At 47.9% G+C, this 18,518-nt stretch overlaps 1 protein-coding gene across 18 annotated transcripts in view; it reads left to right on the forward strand.

The window, feature by feature from the left end:
- Nucleotides 1-17,814, forward strand: part of PGAP2 (post-GPI attachment to proteins 2) — a 33,159-nt gene extending 15,345 nt beyond the window's left edge. For 6 of the 18 annotated variants that reach the window (XM_060176922.1, XM_016190175.2, XM_060176923.1 and 3 more), the window contains 5 exons: nt 5,104-5,250; nt 13,966-14,218; nt 14,366-14,472; nt 14,970-15,078; nt 16,831-17,814. In XM_060176922.1, coding sequence (XP_060032905.1) covers nt 5,104-5,250; nt 13,966-14,218; nt 14,366-14,472; nt 14,970-15,078; nt 16,831-16,961 — 747 coding nt within the window. In that variant the 3' untranslated portion in view covers nt 16,962-17,814. Of the gene's footprint in view, nt 1-5,018; nt 5,251-13,965; nt 14,219-14,365; nt 14,473-14,969; nt 15,079-16,830 lie in introns of all 18 variants that reach the window. The other 12 variants (XM_060176920.1, XM_060176916.1, XM_060176918.1 and 9 more) reach the window with 5 other exon arrangements.
- The last annotated feature ends 704 nt before the right edge of the window (nt 17,815-18,518 follow it).

Consider the following 18,518-nt stretch of genomic DNA (forward strand, 5'->3'; position numbering starts at 1 on the left):
CCCATGTCGCTGGACTTGGCTCAGTGGGGCACCATTCTCCTCATTCAAGGCCCTGATCTGGGCACAGGACATCACAGTGCTGTTCCATTGCTGGTGCCTGAGCTGCTGTTAGCAGGTGTGAGCTGAATACTTCAGAGACTCCCTCTGAAGACCAGTGTAGATCTCATTTCATTTCATTTCAATTACTTTCTTTGGTCATCACTGGGGCTTTACTGCTGCTGGCTGACTTCTTGTTTGCACGTTTTTAAACCAGAGCACTGTACAGGCTTATGGCGGTATGGGGGACTGAAGCTGGGACTTTGGAGGCATTGGAGTCTTTTGCATAACGGTTATGGTATCTACTCTGATCTTGGGTAACTTTTTTTCTTTTCTTTTCCTTCTCTTTCTTTATTCCTTTCTTTTTTTGTTCCCTAGATCACTGATCAGCTCTGGCTAATAGTGGTGTGAGGGATTAAATCTGGGACTTTGGAGCCTCAGACATGAGTCTCTCTCTTTATTATTATTTTATGTTATTTTTGCCTCCAGGGTTATCGCTTGAGCTTGGTGCCTGCACTATGAATCCACTGCCCCTGGAGAACATTTTTTCCCATTTTTGTTGCCATTGTTGTTGCTATTATTATTGTTGTTGTTGGATACGACAGAGAGAAATCAAGAGAGGAGGGGAAGACAAAGAAGGGGAGAAAAAGATAGATACCTGCATACCTGCTTCACAGCTTGTGAAATGACCTCCCTGCAGGTGGGGAGCTGGGGTCTTGAAATGGGATCCTTAGCTGGCTCCTGCTCTTTGCACCATGTGCGCTTAACCCGCTGCGCTACTACCTGGCCACCAGGCATGTGTCTCTTTTTGCGTAACCATTATGTTATCTACCCTTACCCCCCGGATGACTTTTACAGATAAATACAGGGACAGAGACAAAGAAGCAGAGAAAATGAAAGCGGCCATAACACCGAAGCTTTCTTCAATGTGGTGAGGGTTGGACTTGAACCTGGGTTACACAAATGGCAAAACAGTGCACTATGTGAGTGAGCTATTTTGTCACTCCTCATTTCACTGTTGTCATCATCATCATTATTACTTGTTGTTCTTGCAAAGGACACACAGTTTATTTTATTCTATGTTTTTTTTTTTTTAAGATTTTATTTATTTATTAATGAGAAAGATAGAAGGAGAAAGAGAAAGAACCAGACATCTTTCTGGTACATGTGCTGCCAGGGATCAAACTCAAGACCTCATGCTTGAAAGTCTAATACCTTATCCACTGTGCCACCTCCCAGACCACTTATTCTATGGTTTTTTTCTTAAAGATTTTATTTATTTATTTATTAATGAGAAAGATAAGAGGAGAGAGAAAGAACCAGACATCACTCTGGCACATGTGCTGCTGGGGATCGAACTTAGGACCTCATGCTTGAGAGTCCAAAGCCTTATCAATGCACCACCTCCCGGACCACTTATTCTATGTTTTTTAAAATTTTATTTATTTTTATTTATTTACCCTTTTGTTGCCCTTGTTTAACATTGTTGTGGTTATTATTGTTGTTATTGACGTCATTGTTGTTGGATAGGACAGAGAGAAATGGAGTGAGGAGGGGAAGACAGAGAGGGGGAGAGAAAGATAGACACCTGCAGACCTGCTTTACCACCTGTGAAGTGACTCCCCTGCAGGTGGGGAGCCCCGGGCTCAAACCGTTATTCTATGTTTTTAACTGGGAATTTTTTAAATAAAAAAAAATAGGTTACGAGGGCCCAGAAGGTGGCACACCTGGTTAAGTGCATGTATTATAGTGCACAAGGACCTGGGTTCAAGTCCCTGGTCCCCACCTGCAGGGGGAAAGCTTAATGAGTGGTGAAGCAGGGCTGCAGGTGTCTCTCTGTCTCTCTCTCTCTACCTCCCCCTTCCCTCTCAATTTCTCTGTCTCTATCCAATCATAAATACATAAAATTAAAAAAAATAGGTTACAGGATTGTAGGATTGTAAGGTACAATTTCATTTTGTTATTTTATATATTTATTTGTTTATTAATGAGAAAGAGAACCAGAGCATCGCTGTGGTACAGGGGATGCCAAGAGTCAGACTCAGGACTTCATGCCTGAAATCCCAATGCCTTAACTACTGTGCTACCTACCTCCTAGGTCACTTATTATTTGTTAGAGTTATTTTGTTTATTACAGATGAGAGAGAAAGAGAGAGACTGACTCACATAAGGCAAAACGCTGGAGAGACAGAAAAAAAAAATCAAAGCCCCACTCTGGTATCTGCTGTGCTGGGAACCTCAGACTTGAAGGTCCTATGCTGTCTAGCTCTACCCAGCTGCTTTTATTTTGTCTGTGAGAGAAAAGTGTTAGAGAGCTGGGGAGACAACAGATGTTTGTGCAGAAGACTTTTATGCCTGAGGCTCTGAGGTCCCTTGTTTAATTCCAGCAATACCATCAGCTAGAGCTGAGTAATGTTCTAGTAAAAAAAAAAAAAAAGGGGAGTCTGGCAGTAGCGTAGCGGGTTAAACACACATGGCGCGAAGTGCAAGGACTGAGTAAGGATCCTGGTTCGAGCCCCCGGCTCCCTACCTGCAGGGGAATCGCTTCACGGGTGGTGAAGCAGGTCTGCAGGTGTCTGTCTTTCTCTCCCTCTCTTTGTTTTCGCTTCCCCTCTCCATTTCTTTCTGTCCTAACAACAATGACATCAATAACAACGATAATAACTACAACACTAAAAAATAAGGGCAACGAAAGGGAAAATAAAAAAAAAAATCACCGGAGCACTACCTCAGCATAAGTGGTGGTGGAGAGCAAACCCAGGGCCTCCTGTCATGTGTACCTGCCAGGCCACCTTCACAACTGCCTAGCTCTCTTTCGTATCCTGAATTTGCTCTCCTAACATTAACTGGCTTTTCAGTAGGGCTGGGCAGACATGCTCAGTTTTACTCCAGCAGAAAGGAACTGGATCCTTTGCTCTGCTATCTCTTGCTCTTCTCCCAGAAGTCTTCCTGTGTCCCTGGACACAGACCTCAGAAAGCTTCCCTCCCCCAGCCCTGGCAAGGAAGCTGCTGTGGGCTGACCACCACTATCGCTTCTTACCTTTACAGAGTGTTCTGGAGTTTATGGCATGGCCTTGTTGATCTTCGGAAGGCTCTGTACCTGGGCAGGCTTGGAGATCTAAGCTCTGTGGGTGGGACCTGAGCTCTGTGGGTGGGAGGACAGGCCCTGGAGAGCTGGGGGTGGGACTGTCTTAGAACAGTCTCAGTCTGCTTAGAGCCCTCAGCCCAAGGCCCGGATCCTTCAGCACCCAGTGTGAGTGTTCCTTAGTGATCCTTCCCCCCCCATTCCCAACCCCATTCTCTTGATTCTCAGCTAGACTGATGGACTGGGGGTCCCATAATGGAGAACCCAAAGGGGTTTAGATCCTAAGCTTTTTTAAATACAGAGATATCTCTGGCTATGCCATAAAAGGGATCCCAGCTTGAAGGGTCATGGTGGTTGGGACATTGGGGTACAGGGGGTGATTCTCTTGCCTGGAGGAAAGACAGGGTGAGGGAACCCAGTTGCCTGTGTCCTGACCTGTCCTTCTATCTGGCCAGCAGAGTACATGCAAGCTGTGCGAAGAAGGTTCCTATGACCCTCAGATTCCCCTAAATCTTGGGCTGGGTAACATAGTTTCAGAATCTAGGGTTCTGCAGGAACCCTGATATCTTGATGTCAGGATTACTACTAGCCTGAGGCTTGAATTGTTCTTTATTATTATTTTTTAATATTTATTTATTTTTACCTTTTGTTGCCTTAGTTTTATTGTTGTAGTTATTATTGTTGTCGTTGTTGTTGTATAGGACAGAGAGAAATGGAGAGAGGAGGGGAAGATAGAGAGGGGGAGAGAAAGATAGACACCTACAGACCTGCTTCACCGCTTATGAAGTGACTCCCCTGCAGGTGGGGAGCCAGGGGCTCAAACCGGTATCCTTATGCCGGTCCTTGTACTTTGCACCACGTGCGCTTAACCCACTGTGCTATCGCCTTTTTTTTTTTATCTTATTATTTATTATTGGATAGAGACAGGGGGTCAGGCAGTGGTGCACCCGGTTAAATGCACATAGTATTAAGCACAAGGACCCGCACAAGGATCCTGGTTTGAGTCCCTGGCTCCCCACCCTGCAAGGGGGGCAAAGTAGGCCTGTAGATGTCTATCTTTCTTTCTCCCTCTATTTTACCCCCTCTTCTCTCAATTTCTCTCTGTCCTATCCAATAAAATGGAAAAAATGGCCACCAGGAGCAGTGGATTTGTAGTACCAGCACTGAGCCCCAGTGATAACCCTGGAGGCAAAAAGCCAAAAAGAGACAGAGAGAAATTGAAAGGGGAGGGAAAGATAGATAAAGAGACAGAGAGATACCTGCAGCCTTACTTCATTTTTAATGAATTTTTCTCCCTGCAGGTGGGGACCAGGGGCTTGAACACGGGTCCCTGAGCACTGTGTGAGCTTACCCAGGTGCACCACCACCTGGTTGAGGCTTGGATCATTCTAAGCCTGGGGGCAGAATGGCTGGCAGCCCTTGGCCCCATGGAAATAGATTCTGGGAGCACTCCCACTGTTCCTAGTTGAACTTGACTGAAGAGCAGGAATGTGGTCGGGCAGGGTCAGTGGGAGGGCTGGGTCCAGCCCAAGCTGAGGGTCCTTTGTCCAGTTTACTTGGCCTGAAGGGAAACCTTTACACGGAGCTTTAAGCTGTTAGGTGGCAAGAGGTCTTGGTCCTAAAGTTCAATCCAGGGTAGCTGTGAGCCTTGGTCTGCCCTCCTGTGGAATGGGAAGAGTAACCATTTCACTTCTGACCCTTCTCCCCAGTGGGTATAAGTATTGTGTGTGTGTGGGGGGGGGGTGCAAAGAGGGGTCACTCTTGAAGAAGTGGACTGGCCCCATCTGTCACTACTGCTTCTACCCCCTCTTCCCTGTGTATCACCTTCTACACATTTTTCCTCTTCTTTCCTTTCTGCTCTTCCATTTATCCTGAAGTTAAGGCTGTGTTTTCCCAGACCCAAGTATTCCACTGGCCCCCGAGCTGTCTCTTCACCCAGCCCAGACACCACTCCCTACAGGATGTTCTCTGCGGCCTTCCAGCCCTTGGACCCCGATGGGACCGTGTTCCGGCTCCGCATCACAGCCATGCTTTCGTGGGTCATCACTTTCCCTTTGTTCGGCTTCTTCTTCTGCATCATCTGGTCCCTGGTGTTCCACTTTGAGTACACAGTGGCCACTGACTGTGGGGTGAGTGTGACACCGCCAGCACCCGGGTTAGGAGGAGCTGCTGATAAGGGTGACATCGGGGAGTAGGAGAGAGTGGGGGTCAGAGAAATGATATGCAGAAAAGGCAAGCATTGGAGCGGAGAAGGGGTGGGGGGGCTGAGAAAAAGTGGAGTTACATTCCTTCAAGAGAAGAGGATTGCAAGGGCTCAGGAGAGAAGGGGAAGGGAAGGGCTTGGGACTCAGCAAGAGAGATCATAAAAAGGAGAGGGGGGGAGCTGAAGCAAGCCCACACTGGGAAGGGAGCCAAGACTGAGGAAGTGAGACAAGCCAGGAGGCAGAAGTTAACAGGAGGCTGTAGTTGAGACTGGACTTTCTGCCCTGGAGAGCAGGCCTCCAGACCTTTCCTGTGGCACCGGTGTTGGGGTTCTGTGGCAGGCGCATGGAACCCTACCTGCAGCTGTCCTTAGCCTCTGCATCACGCAAGGCGCAGCCCTAGACACAAAGCACTCACAGCACAGATGGGATTCCTGGTGTGATAGAAGAAAATACAGGGATTGTGGGTCCAGAGGAAGCATTGACCCTAGCTGGGACACTGGGGAAGATTTTCCGGAGGCACTGCAGCTGTGGGGATAAAGAAAGCATTTTGTGAGTGCCAGGCTGGCAGATTTGTTAGTTTTTATTTTATTTATTTGCTTTAAATATATTTTACAAGGGGCTAGATGGAGGCACAGCTGGTTGATTGCACACATTACCATGCAGACAAACTCAGGTTCAAGCCCCTGGGCCCTACTTGCAGGGGACAAGCTTCATTAGTGATAAAACAGTGGTGCTGCAGGTCTCTCTCTTTCTCTATCTCTTTCCCCCTCCTTCTCAATTAATTAATTAGTTCTTTTTACCAAAGAACTATTCAGCTCTGGCTTATGGTGGTACAAGGGATTGAATCTGAGACTTTGGAGCCTCAGACATGAGAGTCTCTTTGTATAGCCTTGATGCTATCTACCCCTGCATTCCCCCTCCCTCCCTTCATCCCTCTCAGTTTCCCTGTCTCTATCCAAAATATGTAAATTAAAATTTAAAAATGTATCTTTTTTTTGTTTTGCCTCCAGGGTTATTGTGGGGGCTCGGTGCCTGCACCACAAATCCACTGCTCCTAGAGACCATTTTTTCCCCTTTTGTTGTCCTTATTGTTTTATCATTGTTGTAGTTATTATTATTGTTGTTGTTGCTGTCGTTGGATAGGACAGAGAGAAATGGAGAGCTGAGGGGAGACAGAGAGGGGGAGAGAAAGACAGACACCTGCAGACCTGCTTCACAGCTTGTGAAACGACTCCCATGAGGTGGGGTGCTGGGGACTCAAACCGGGATCCTTACGCCAGTCCTTGCACTTCGTGCCACTTGCGCTTAACCCACTGCACTACCGCCTGACTCCCTAAAAATATATCTTTTACAAACATTTAATGAGACAGAGAGGCAGGAGAGATAGGGAGAGAGAGATACTTGCCATGCTGCTTCACTCGTGAAGGTGTGTCGTTTCCCCCCCACTGCCACACACACGTGGGAGCCAGGAACTTTACCCAGGTCCTTGTGCATTGTAAACTGTCCACTCAACTTCTAGTGCCACCTCCCAGCCCCAACTTTATTAAATTATTATTATTATTACCAGAGCACTGCTCATTTCTTGTTTATGGTGATGCAGGGGATTGAACCTGGGATTTTGGAGCCTCAGGCATGAGAGTCTGTTTGCATAACCATTATGCTATCTACCCCTGCCCCCAACTTTGTTAATTTATACTGGATCACTGCCCTTTTCTGGCTTTGGGTGGTGCTGAGGATTGAATCTGGGACCTTAAAGCCTCAGTCATGAATATATCTGTGTGACTGCCAGGTTATATCCCCAGCCCCAAGACTGGCAACTTTTTATTTTATCCAGAGGGTAGTGTGTGGAGCTTTGAATACATTTAAAGGAGCAAAGTCAACAGTCTGATTGGTGCTTCTTTCGGGAGTCGAGTGGTAGTGCAGCGTGTTAAGCGCAGGTGGCGCAAAGCTCAAGGACCGATGACTCCCCACCTGTAGAGGAGTCGCTTCACAAGCTGTGAAGCAGGTCTGCAGGTGTCTGTCTTTCTCTCCCCCTCTCTGTCTTCCCCTCCTCTCTCCATTTCTCTTTGTCCTATCCAGCAACAACGACATCAGTAACAAGGGCAACAAAAAGGGAATAAATAAATAATTAATTTTAAAAAAAAGATCAGCTCTCTGGAGTCAGGTGGTAGTGCAGCCGGTTAAGCACAAAGCACGAGGACCTACATAAGGATCTTGGTTCATGCCCCCCAACTCCCCATCTGTTGGGGAGTCACTTCACAAGTGGTGAAGCAGGTCTGCAGGTGTCTCTCTACCTCCCCCTTCCTCTCAGTTCCTCTCTCTATCCAATAATATACAAATAAAAATTTAAAAAAGGGGGGGCCTGTTGGTTGCACACCTGGTTGAGTGCACATGATACAGTGTGCAAGGGCCTGGGTACGAGCCCCTGGTCCCCACCTTCAGGGTGAAAGCTTCATAAGTGGTGAAGCAGGGCTGCAGCTGTCTCTCTGTCTCTCTACCTTCCCCTTCCACTCAATTCCTCTCTGTCTCTGTCCAATAATAAATAAATAAAAACTTAAAAAAGAGAGAGAGAGAGAGGGAGTCAGGTGGTAGCGCAGCGGGTTAAGTGCAGGCCGCACAAAGCACAAGGATCGGCGTAAGGATCCCGGTTTGAGCCCCCGGGTCCCCACCTGTGGGGGGGGGGCTCGCTTCACAGGCAGTGAAGCAGGTCTGCAGGTGTCTATCTTTCTCTCCCCCTCTGTCTTCCCCTCTTCTCTTCATTTATTTCTGTCCTATCCAACAATGATGACATCAATAACAACAACAGTAATTATAACAACAATAAAAAACAAGGACAACAAAAGGGAAAAATAAATATAATAAAATTAAATTAAAAAAAGAAAATCTTAAAAAAGAGAGAGAGAGCGAGCTTCAGAGTGCACATGGCACAAAGTGCAAGGACCTTAGTAAGGATCCTGGTTCGAGCCCCCTGCTTCTTACCTGCCCCCTCACAGGTGGTGAAGCAGGTCTAAAGGTGTCTATCTTTCTCTCTCCCTTTATTTTCTTTTTAAATTTATTTCTTTATTTTTAAATTTATTTATTTATTTATTCCCTTTTGTTGCCCTTGTTGTTTCATTGTTGTAATTATTGTTGTTGCGGTTGTTGTTGGATAGGACAGAGAGAAATGGAGAGAGGAGGGGAAGACAGAGAGGGGAGAGAAAGATAGACACCTGCAGACCTGCTTCACCGCCTGTGAAGCGACTCCCCTGCAGGTGGGGAGCTGGAGGCTCAAACTGGGTCCTTGAGCTTCGAACCACGTGCGCTTAAGCCACTGTGCTACCGCCCAACCCCCCTTTCTGTCTTCCCCATCTCTCTTGATTTCTCTCTGTCCTATCCAACAATAACAGCAGTAACAACAATGATAAACAACAAGGGCAACAAAAGGGAAAAAACAGCCTCCAGGTGCAATGGGCTTGTGGAGCCCCAGCAATAACCCTGGAGGCAGAAAGAAAGATAGATAGAGAGAGAGAGAGAGAGAAAGCTTCAGGAGTGATCATGCATTGCTGTAGGTCTTTCTTTCTCTTCACTCTCTCCTATCCTCTTTCATTTCTTTCTGTCTTTATCAAAAAAAGAAGGGGAGGGGTCAGGCGGTGGTGCACCTGGTTAAGCACACACACTACAGTGCGCAGGGACCCATGTTCAAGCTCCTGGTCTCCACCTGCAGGGGGATAATTTCATAAGTGGTAAAGCAGGGCTGTAAGTATCTCTCTCCCCCCTCCTCTCAATTTCTGTCTCTATCCAATAATAAATAAATAAACAAATATTTCTTATAAAAGAAAGGAGGGGTTGGGTGGTTGAGCACACATGTTACCATACGCAAGGACCCGGGGTTCAAGCCCCCAGTCTCCACCTGCAGGAAGGAAGTTTTACAAGCAGTGAAGGTGATCTGCGGAGTGTCTCTCCCCCTCCTCTCTTGATATCTTTCTGTCCTATGAAAAAGAAAGGGGGAAAAATGGCTTCCAGAAGTGTTGCATTCTTTGTGCAGGCACTAAGCTCCAGAAATAACTCTGGTGGCAATTAAAAATAAATAAGTAGGGAGTCGGGCTGTAGCGCCGCGGGTTAAGCGCAGGTGGCGCAAAGCGCAAGGACGGGTGTAAGGATCCCGGTTCGAGCCCACCTGCAGGGGAGTCGCTTTACAGGTGGTAAAGCAGGTCTGCAGGTGTCTCTCTTTCTCTCCCCCTCTCTGTCTTCCCCCATCTCTCTCCATTTCTCTCTGTCCTATCCAACAATGACAGTTATAATAATAACTACAATAATAAAACAAGGGCGACAAAAGGGAATAAATAAAAAATAAATAAATAAAATAGGATGGAGGAAATAGCATAATGCTTCTACAAAAAGACTATCATGCCTGAGGCTCTGAGATCCCAGGTTCAATTTCCTGCACCACCATTAGCCAGAGCTGAGCAGTGCTCTGATAATATATAAATAAGGTAAAACTAAGGGGCCGGGCAGTAGTACAGTGGGTTAAGCACACAGGGTGCAAGGCGCAAAGACCACACAAGGATCCTGGTTCAAGCCCCTGGCTCCCCGCCCGCAAGGGATTCGCTTCACAGGCGGTGAAGCCGGTCTGCAGGTGTCTTATCTTTCTCTTCCCCTCCCTGTCTCTCCATCTCTCTCTGTTTCTCTCTGTCCTACCCAACAAAGAAAAAAAAAGGTAAAATCAATAAATTAAGAAAAGGGGAAGGCCCCTCTGGCTCCTGACTGAAGAACAGATTTAAGGACAGGGGGAATCAGTGAGTGAGCTAGTGTTCATGCTGCCAAGGAAACCAGAGCTAAGATGGTGATTGTGAGGATGAAGAGCATGGAATGGAGTCCAGAGGAGAATACCAAGTAGAATGGACAGAAATGAGCCTTGTTCAGTTCAGTAAAGGATAGAGACAGTACAGTAGATAGAAAAGTCATCCTTAATTTCTAAGGATTTTTTTAAATTGAAGACAAAAGTAATCAGTCTCTAATGGTGAAATCTGAGATGCTGTGATAAGAAATTTTTTTGGATCCTCTTTGTATCTAGTGAATATCTGATCTTCTCTTCTGAAATAGATCCAATAAGCCATGTAGCCCAGGTCAAGAAGTATCTATTCTTGCGGGGGAAGGGCTTGTATTTCCTTCCATTGGTACCCTTCCCTCTGAGCCGTGGACCTGGTCTCTGAGAACAGCTGACAGTGCTCGTTGCTGGCAAACTTGGTGAGTGGGAGATTTGCGTGCTTAGTGTTCAGTGTGTGTGTGTGTGTGTGTGTGTGTGTGTGTGTGTGTGTAATGAGAAGGGTAACACCTGCTCTGAGGATCCTGCCCTTATTTTCATGTGAGAGGAGCTTGTGAGAACAGCAGCTTGTAAGAACCCTGATTCTCTCTTCCTCCTAACACCTCCCTCCTGCTCATTACCGTCTCTCCCCTTGACCTGTTTCCAAGCACTAACTGGTCAGGGCTCTGGATGCTTGGATGCTCTGGCCTTGCCCAGCCAAGCCTTAGCTTCTGACCCTCTTCCTGTTAAGTAGCTGAGAATGGGGTAGAGGTTTTCAGAATGACTGTTCTAGGAAATGGAGGCAACACTCCTACTCACCCTACTCAGGGGACCTTTTTAAGTGAAAATGTCAAGGAGGCATGAAAGTCTCAAAAGTGGTGAGGGCTGGTGAAACGGCCCGTTTGGGTAGTGTGCTGCTCTGCCATGTGTGTGGCTCAGTTTCGAGCCCGGACCCAACCACACTGACGAGAGCTTCTGTGCAGTGGTCTCTCTCACTCTCTCTCCGCCTCATTGCCTGTCTCTAAGAAACAAACAAAACAAAACAAAAACCCCATAAACAACAAATAAGTGTCTGGTGAAGATGTAATTCGCACCGCACCAGGGGCTGATACCTAGGCCTCCCGGTGTGCAACAGCCATGTAGTTCATTCTGTTCCCAAGCTTTTCAGGGAAATCTACCTTCTGAAAGCCTGTACCTACACTACTTGCTAGGTGCCAGGACACTGCAGATGCTGTGGATATATCTGAAACATCCAGGTAGGTAGATGGGGTCACCTTAGTTTGCCCATGAAGAAACTGGAGCTCAGAGAGAAGTGATGTGCTGTTTATCACCCAGCTAATAAAGACAGAGCTGGGTCAGTGTAGTCCCAAAGCCTGGTCTTGACGGGTGATATCTAACGCCATGGCTTTCAGTGTAGTGCCCTTCTAGAACTGTGCGCTTAACTTCTGATAGTGCTGAAGGGAATGTATTTTTTTTTAAATATTTTATTTATGTATTTAGGATAGAGAGAGAAATTGAGAAGGAAGGGGGAGATAGGGAGAAAGACACCTATAGCCCTACTTCACCACCTGTCAAGTTTCTCCCTGCAGGTAGGGTGCCATGCACGACCCAGGTGCAAATTCCCAGTCCCCACCTGCAGGGGGAGCTTCATGCACGGCATAGCGGTGCTACAGGTGTTTCTTTTCCCCCCTCTACCCCCATGCCCTTTTTTTCCTGTTTTTTTTTTTTCCCTTTATTGGGGGGATTGTTTATAGTCAACAGTAAAATACAGTAGTTTGTACATATGTAACATTTCCCAGTTTTCCACGTAACGGTTCAGCCCCCACTAGGTCCTCTTCTGCCATCATGTTCCAGGACCTGAACCGCCCCCACCCCAACTTCAGTCTTTTACTTTGATGCAACACACCAAATCCAGTCCAAGTTCTGCTTTTTGTGTTTTCTTATTTTTCAACTTAAAAAAAAAACTTATTTATTTTTATCAGAGCACTGCTCAGATCTGGCTTATGGGGGTGTGGAGAATTGAACTGGGAACTCTGGAGCCTCAGACATGAGAGTCTCTTTGCATAACCATTATGCTATCTACCCCCACCTTCATTATTATTAGTAGGGTCAGATGGTGGCGCACCTGGCTGAGTGCACGTTACAGTGCACAAGGACCTGGGTTCGAGCCCCTGGTCCCCACCTGCAGGGGGAAAGTGTCACGAGTGGTGAAGCAGGGCTTCAGGGGTCTGTCTCTTTCCCTCTCCCCTCTTGATTTCTGACTGTCTCTATCCAATAATAAATAAAGATAATTAATAAAAGTAATTATTATTAGTGATTTAATAATGATTGACAAGATTGTGGGATAATAGGGGTACAGTTTCATACAGTTTCCACCACCAGAATGCCATGTCCCATTCCCTCCATTGGAAGTTTCTCTATTCTTTATCCCTCTGGGTGTGTGGACCAAAGATCATTATGGAGTGCAGAAGGTGGGAGGTCTGGCTTGTGTAATTGCTTCTTCAAAGGACATGGGCATTAGCAGGCCGATCTCGACCCCCAGCCTGTCTCTACCTTTCCTTTTTTTTAAATTTATTTTATTTATTTATTCCCTTTTGTTGCCCTTGTTGTTTTATTGTTGTAGTTATTATCGTTGTCGTCGTTGTTGGATAGGACAGAAAGAAATGGAGAGAGGGAGGGGAAGACAGAGAGGAGGAGAGAAAGATAGACACCTGCAGACCTGCTTCACCGCCTGTGAAGCGACTCCCCTGCAGGTGGGGAGCCGGGGTTCGAACCGGGATCCTTATGCCGGTCCTTGTGCTTTGCGCCACCTGCGCTTAGCCCGCTGCACTACAGCCCGACTCCCTCTACCTTTCCTTTGTGGCTACCCCCACACTATCTCACCCTGTATCAAAAGAAAAAAAAAAAAACAAGCATTATTACCGGTGTTGCTGTGTAGGCAACTAAGCTGCAGCAGTAACCCTGGTGGGGGGAATCCTCCTATCTGGGCTTTCCTGTCCCCACTGAAATAGCTGCTCATTCACCCCCACCCCATCCTCTTACCATCTCATACAAGCAGTATCCAAGTCTTGTAGTTGTGTGAGTATTAACTCATGAAGATAGGGTTGTTTTCTTAGACAACTCCAGATTAGGAATACTTTGTGTTTTTAAAAAATATTTATTATTTATTGGATAGAGACAGAGATAAATTGAGTGGGAAGTGGGGAGATAAAGAGGGAAGGGGGGGGAGAGAGAGAGAAAGAGACTGACTTGCAGCACTGCTTCACTACTAGTGAAAATTTCTCCCCAAGGTGGGAACCACTACTTTGAACCCAGGTCCTTGCACTTCTGTAAATGGGTGCACCATCGCTCCCCCCCTTAATTATGAAAATGGGGGAACACCCACTTTCTTACACATGAATCAGTGGAGCTGGCAACAGAGGACTAGTTTGGCAGCAAGTCTAGTGTTGTCCCTGAGGAAGTGCAGAGGGCCTGCGACTCAGTTGAATCTGGGGCCTTGGGCTCACGGGACCTCCCTCAGGGCCTCTTTGAGGACAGAGTCTCAGAGAACATCTGAAGCTTCCTGCCAGTTTCTCAGCCCTGTGTGGGGAGGTGGAGAAGCTCCCACCTTTTCCCTGTACAACTCCAGGCTGGCAGAGAGAGAGAACCAAACAAATGGGGGTCCAGAGCCTGGATGGGGTGGTTCCCCTGGGAGTTCTGGGGGCACTGGCAGGAGGACTTCCTGACAAGGGTAGGACGCCTTCTGGGGGGCAGGGCAGGGTGATGTTGACAGCTGCAGAGAAGGCTCTCCCGGGCTGGGGCTGAGAGAAGTACTGGCAGCGTTCGGCACCCAGACCCAGACGACCACAACTCTCCAGGTGCCCAACTACCTGCCGTCCGTGAGTTCAGCCATCGGTGGGGAGGTGCCCCAGCGCTACGTGTGGCGTTTCTGCATCGGCCTGCACTCGGCTCCCCGCTTCTTGGTGGCCTTCGCCTACTGGAACCACTACCTCAGCTGTGCCTCTCCGTGTCCTGGCTACCGCCCCCTCTGCCGCCTCAACTTTGGCCTCAATGTTGTGGAGAACCTGGCGCTGCTCGTGCTCACCTACGTCTCCTCTTCTGAGGACTTTAGTGGGTGTCCTTTGAGGGGAGGAGGAGCAGGGAAGGGCTTTGCATGGGCTACCTCCTCTTCCTCCCTTTACCCAACCCCTGGATCCCTCAGAGAAGGGTTTGGGCCCTCCCTGTGGTGAGTGCCCCCAACCCGCCTCTTTCCCCTAGCCATTCATGAGAATGCTTTCATTGTGTTCATCGCGGCCTCCCTCAGTCACATGCTCCTCACCTGCATTCTCTGGAGGCTGACCAAGAAGCACACAGTAAGTCACGAGGTACGGCTTCCCCCTAGTGCGGCTCCAGGGAACCCAGGAAAACCAAGGACGCCTGTCCTCAGGATGGTAATGGTGAGGTGGGAATGGGAGTTCTGATAGCATCGGGGCCAGGGCTCAGAGACAATTGCAGAATGATTAGGATCTGGGACTGTGTTTGGGTGGTAGCAGAGAGAAGGGACCAGAAAGAGAAGTAAAGGGTGCAGCCAGCTGCAGTGGGTCAGGAACACAGCAACAGTCTGTGAGACCAGCCCTCTGAATGCACTTTTCTTCTCCCCACAGTATCTGAATGTGTTGGGTTGGTGGGTGATTCCCCCCCCCAAAACTGGGAGGGGTAGGGAGAGTAGTTCTTTGGCCTCATTACTACCATCATTCCTGCTCCCCCCATCCCTTCTCATAGCAAGGGGAGGGGAGCCTCAGTGCTTAGGGGCTGGGGCTGAGTGAGGAGGCCATCCACATGGCTAGCAAGCTACAGAGTGATCACACAGCTTTTCCTCCAGGACCGCAAGTCCTACAACTGGAAACAACGACTCTTCATCATCAACTTTGTTTCCTTCTTCTCGGCACTGGCTGTCTACTTCCGGCACAACATGTATTGTGAGGCTGGAGGTGAGGCCCGGCTAGGATCTACAGGTCACAGTGGCTATGGGACAGTCAGTTTGTCGACTCCCCTGTAGGTGGGGAGCCGGGGGCTCGAACTGGGATCCTTTCCCTGGTCCTTGCGCTTTGCGCCACGTGCGCTTAACCTGCTGTGCTACTGCCCAACTCTCACTGGTTCATTTGTTCCTACCTGACCAGAGCACTGCGTAGCTCTGGCTTCTGATGGTTTGAAGGACTGAATTTGGGACTTTGGTGCTTCAGGCATGGAAGTCTGGTATACTACCTACCTAACCTTTCTTTACCAAAAAAAAAAAAAAAAGTTAAAAAATATTTATTTATGGTTGAGGAGACAGCATAATGGTTGTGCAAAAGACTTTCATGCCTGAGGTTCTGAGATCCCAGGTTCAGTCCTTAGAACCACAAAAAGCCAGAGTTGAGCAATGCTTTGGTAAAGAACAAACAAAAAGGGGGCAGGGGTAGATAACATAATGGTTACGCAGAAATTTTCATGCCTGAGGCTCCAAAGTCCCACATTCAATCCCCTATACCACCATAAGCCAGAGTTGAGCAGTAGTCTGGTAAAAAATAATAATAAACAATAAAATTTAAAAAATAAATATGTAAGTGAAGAAAGAGGAAAGAGAATCCACTAATCCACCTCTTGGGTTGTTTCTTGGTGGAGCCAGGGTGATTCTACCATTTCAGGTCATTAATTTTCTTTTTCTTTTTGCCTGTTTTTATCACTGGGGCTTGATGATAGCAGTATGAATCCACTGCTCCTGGTGGCCATTTTCTTCCCTTTCCCCTCCCAATTTTTATTAGATTGGACAGATAGAAATTGAGAGGGGGAGGAGAGGTAGGAAGAGAAGGCTTGAACCAGAGTCCTTGAGCACGATAATTTGTGCACTTAACCAGGTGGACCACTGCCTAGCCCCCCTCCCCTATTTTCTTTTTTTAAGTATTTTTTTCTTTTGAAGAATTTATTTATGAGGAAGATAGGAGAGAAAGAACCAGACATCACTCTGGTACATGTGCTGCCAGGGGATTGAACTCGGGACCTCATGCTTGAGAGTCTAGTGCCTTAGCCACTGTGTCACCTCCCGGACCACAAGTATTTTTTTCTTTTTACTTTTCATAATTTTTGTACTTTTGGATAAAGACAGAGCCAGAAGGGGGAGACAGAGAAGACACTCGTAGCACTGCTCTATCGCTCGTGAAACTTCCCCACTGCAGGTGGGGATAGGGGGCTTGTGCGTTATAACATGTGTTCTACTGTGTATACCACTGCCTGGCCACCACATCCCTTAAAAAAGAAAATGTAACCAGAACACTGTTCCGCTCTGGTTTATGGTTGTTCTGGGGATTGAAGTTGGGACCTTGTAGAATCAGGCATGAAGGTCTTTTTGCATAACCATTATGCTACCTCTCCAGTCCTCCAGGTCACCTTTTACTCAGCTAGACAGAGAGGGGAAAGACACCACAGTACTAAGTTTCCTCTTGCTACTGCCTGCCTCATGTGGTGCCAGGGTTCAAACCTAAGTGACACGAATGGCACCCTGCCCAGTGAGTTGTTTTTGCTTCTAGGGACGGAAGCCTGGACCTCACACGTGCTCCACCACTGAGCTACACTCCTGGCCTATTGTGATGTTCTCTGTCCTGTGCAGTGCTCCCAGTGTAGTGATGTAGTGGTGGGGGTCCATCAAGAAGCCCCCCCAGAGGTGGCAGGGTGCTTACCATACCTTTCTTGTGTCCTCACAACAGTATATACCATCTTTGCCATCCTGGAGTACACCGTTGTCCTAACCAACATGGCATTCCACATGACGGCCTGGTGGGACTTCGGAAACAAGGAGCTGCTCATCACCTCCCAGCCTGAGGAAAAGCGATTCTGAACCTTTCTCTTCTGCTGAGGAAGAGGAAAGAGAAGGTCCACTGCCCAGACACTAGAAATAAGACACCATCTGGCCTTCCTCACCCACTTGTGTGCTCAGAGGGGTCCTACTGAAGCTGCAGGGTGTGGGTGGTGCTGGTGGGGGGGGGGGTATAAGACAAGGCTCAACCCAGCCTACTTGGTTGGGGCCTTCAGGCAGCATCCCGACTACCAGAAAGGCCCCGACGAGACTGAGCAGGCAGGAGAGCTCCGCCTCTGGTGCTAAATAAAAGTCCTGAGGTTCATAACCACCATCCGGTTCTTGGCCTTTACATAGCCCACACGCGCTGAGGTCAGGGCCCACTGAGTAGCGGCTGCTACCTGAAAACCACAGCCCCTTCTCCCTGTGGGTCATTCACTCGACTGCTGTCTCACAGTCTGTTGCACACAGCCAGGCCGACGTCCACATGCTTCCAGGAGTTCTAGTCCCAGCTTCACCTCTTCGATTTGGTGTGTGCCCTTCCCCAGCAGAGCCTCCATGTGTCCTCCATGATGGCACAGGGTGGTTGCACTGAGTGATTTGCAAGGGCTCCGTCAGTCTGGCTCCGACACCATCTTGTGGAGATCTTCTGTGCTGAAGGCTGGCCTGAGCCAGAGAAAGCACTGGTAGTGTGGAGTCCCCTCCCTCTGCGATCTCTGGCTCTCAAACTCTCTTTCCTTTGCAAAGGTGTCTGGTGGAAGGGTCAGAGACCCAGAGGCCTACCCCAAGGCGGACCAGCATTCCTCGATCTCCACATTAGCCTAGGCCCTGAGCTCTTTCGCTCATACATTTCACTTCAAAGGAAAATAAAACTTTCGTCAATGGTTTGAGCTAGGCTTGCTTGTCTTGGGGGTTCATTGCTTTGTTTTATAGACTTGAGGTGAGGAACTGTCTCTTGGGTAGAAGGCTAGTAAGTCCGTGGGTATGATTTTCTCCTTTTCTTTCTTTCTAACCAAGATAATATATCACCGTGGCTCCGTGCCAGCACTACAAACCCAACATTCCTGGCAGCCATTTTTCTATTTTTTTCCCCTTTTTCTATTATTTGATAGGACAGAGAGAAATTGAGAGGAGAGAAAGATACCTGAAAACCTAAGTCAGCTTTTTTTTTTTTTTTTTTTTTTAAATCTAGAAGGGTCCGGGATTGAGGCTAAGGCCCTGGTTCTAGCCCCTGTTCTGTCAGTTAAGAAAGGCCTCCTTGGAGCAAAAGGCACAGCTCTTGATGCCTCACTGAGAACAACTTTTTGCAGGTCATGCCTCAACCACTCACTCCCTCTCTGAGCTCCAGATCAGGAAGTCTGCTCATGCTTTGCATTTTTGGCCAATACAGGATCTGTAGCTGGGCCCTAGAGCAGTACTGGCCCCTCCAAGGAAGCCCAGAGCTTTATTAGGGAAATTGGGGGTGGGGGGATCACAATGAAGTCTATTGTCTCTGGTCCCCTCTTATACAGAACAAAAGGCTCCCAGTCTCTGGGGAACCCTAGTCCATGTCCATCCCCTACCCAGCCCCCAATGCTCAGCACACAAGGAGGAGCCAGG

Source organism: Erinaceus europaeus, chromosome 17 (assembly GCF_950295315.1).
Source record: "Erinaceus europaeus chromosome 17, mEriEur2.1, whole genome shotgun sequence".
Classification (NCBI taxonomy): domain Eukaryota; kingdom Metazoa; phylum Chordata; class Mammalia; order Eulipotyphla; family Erinaceidae; genus Erinaceus; species Erinaceus europaeus.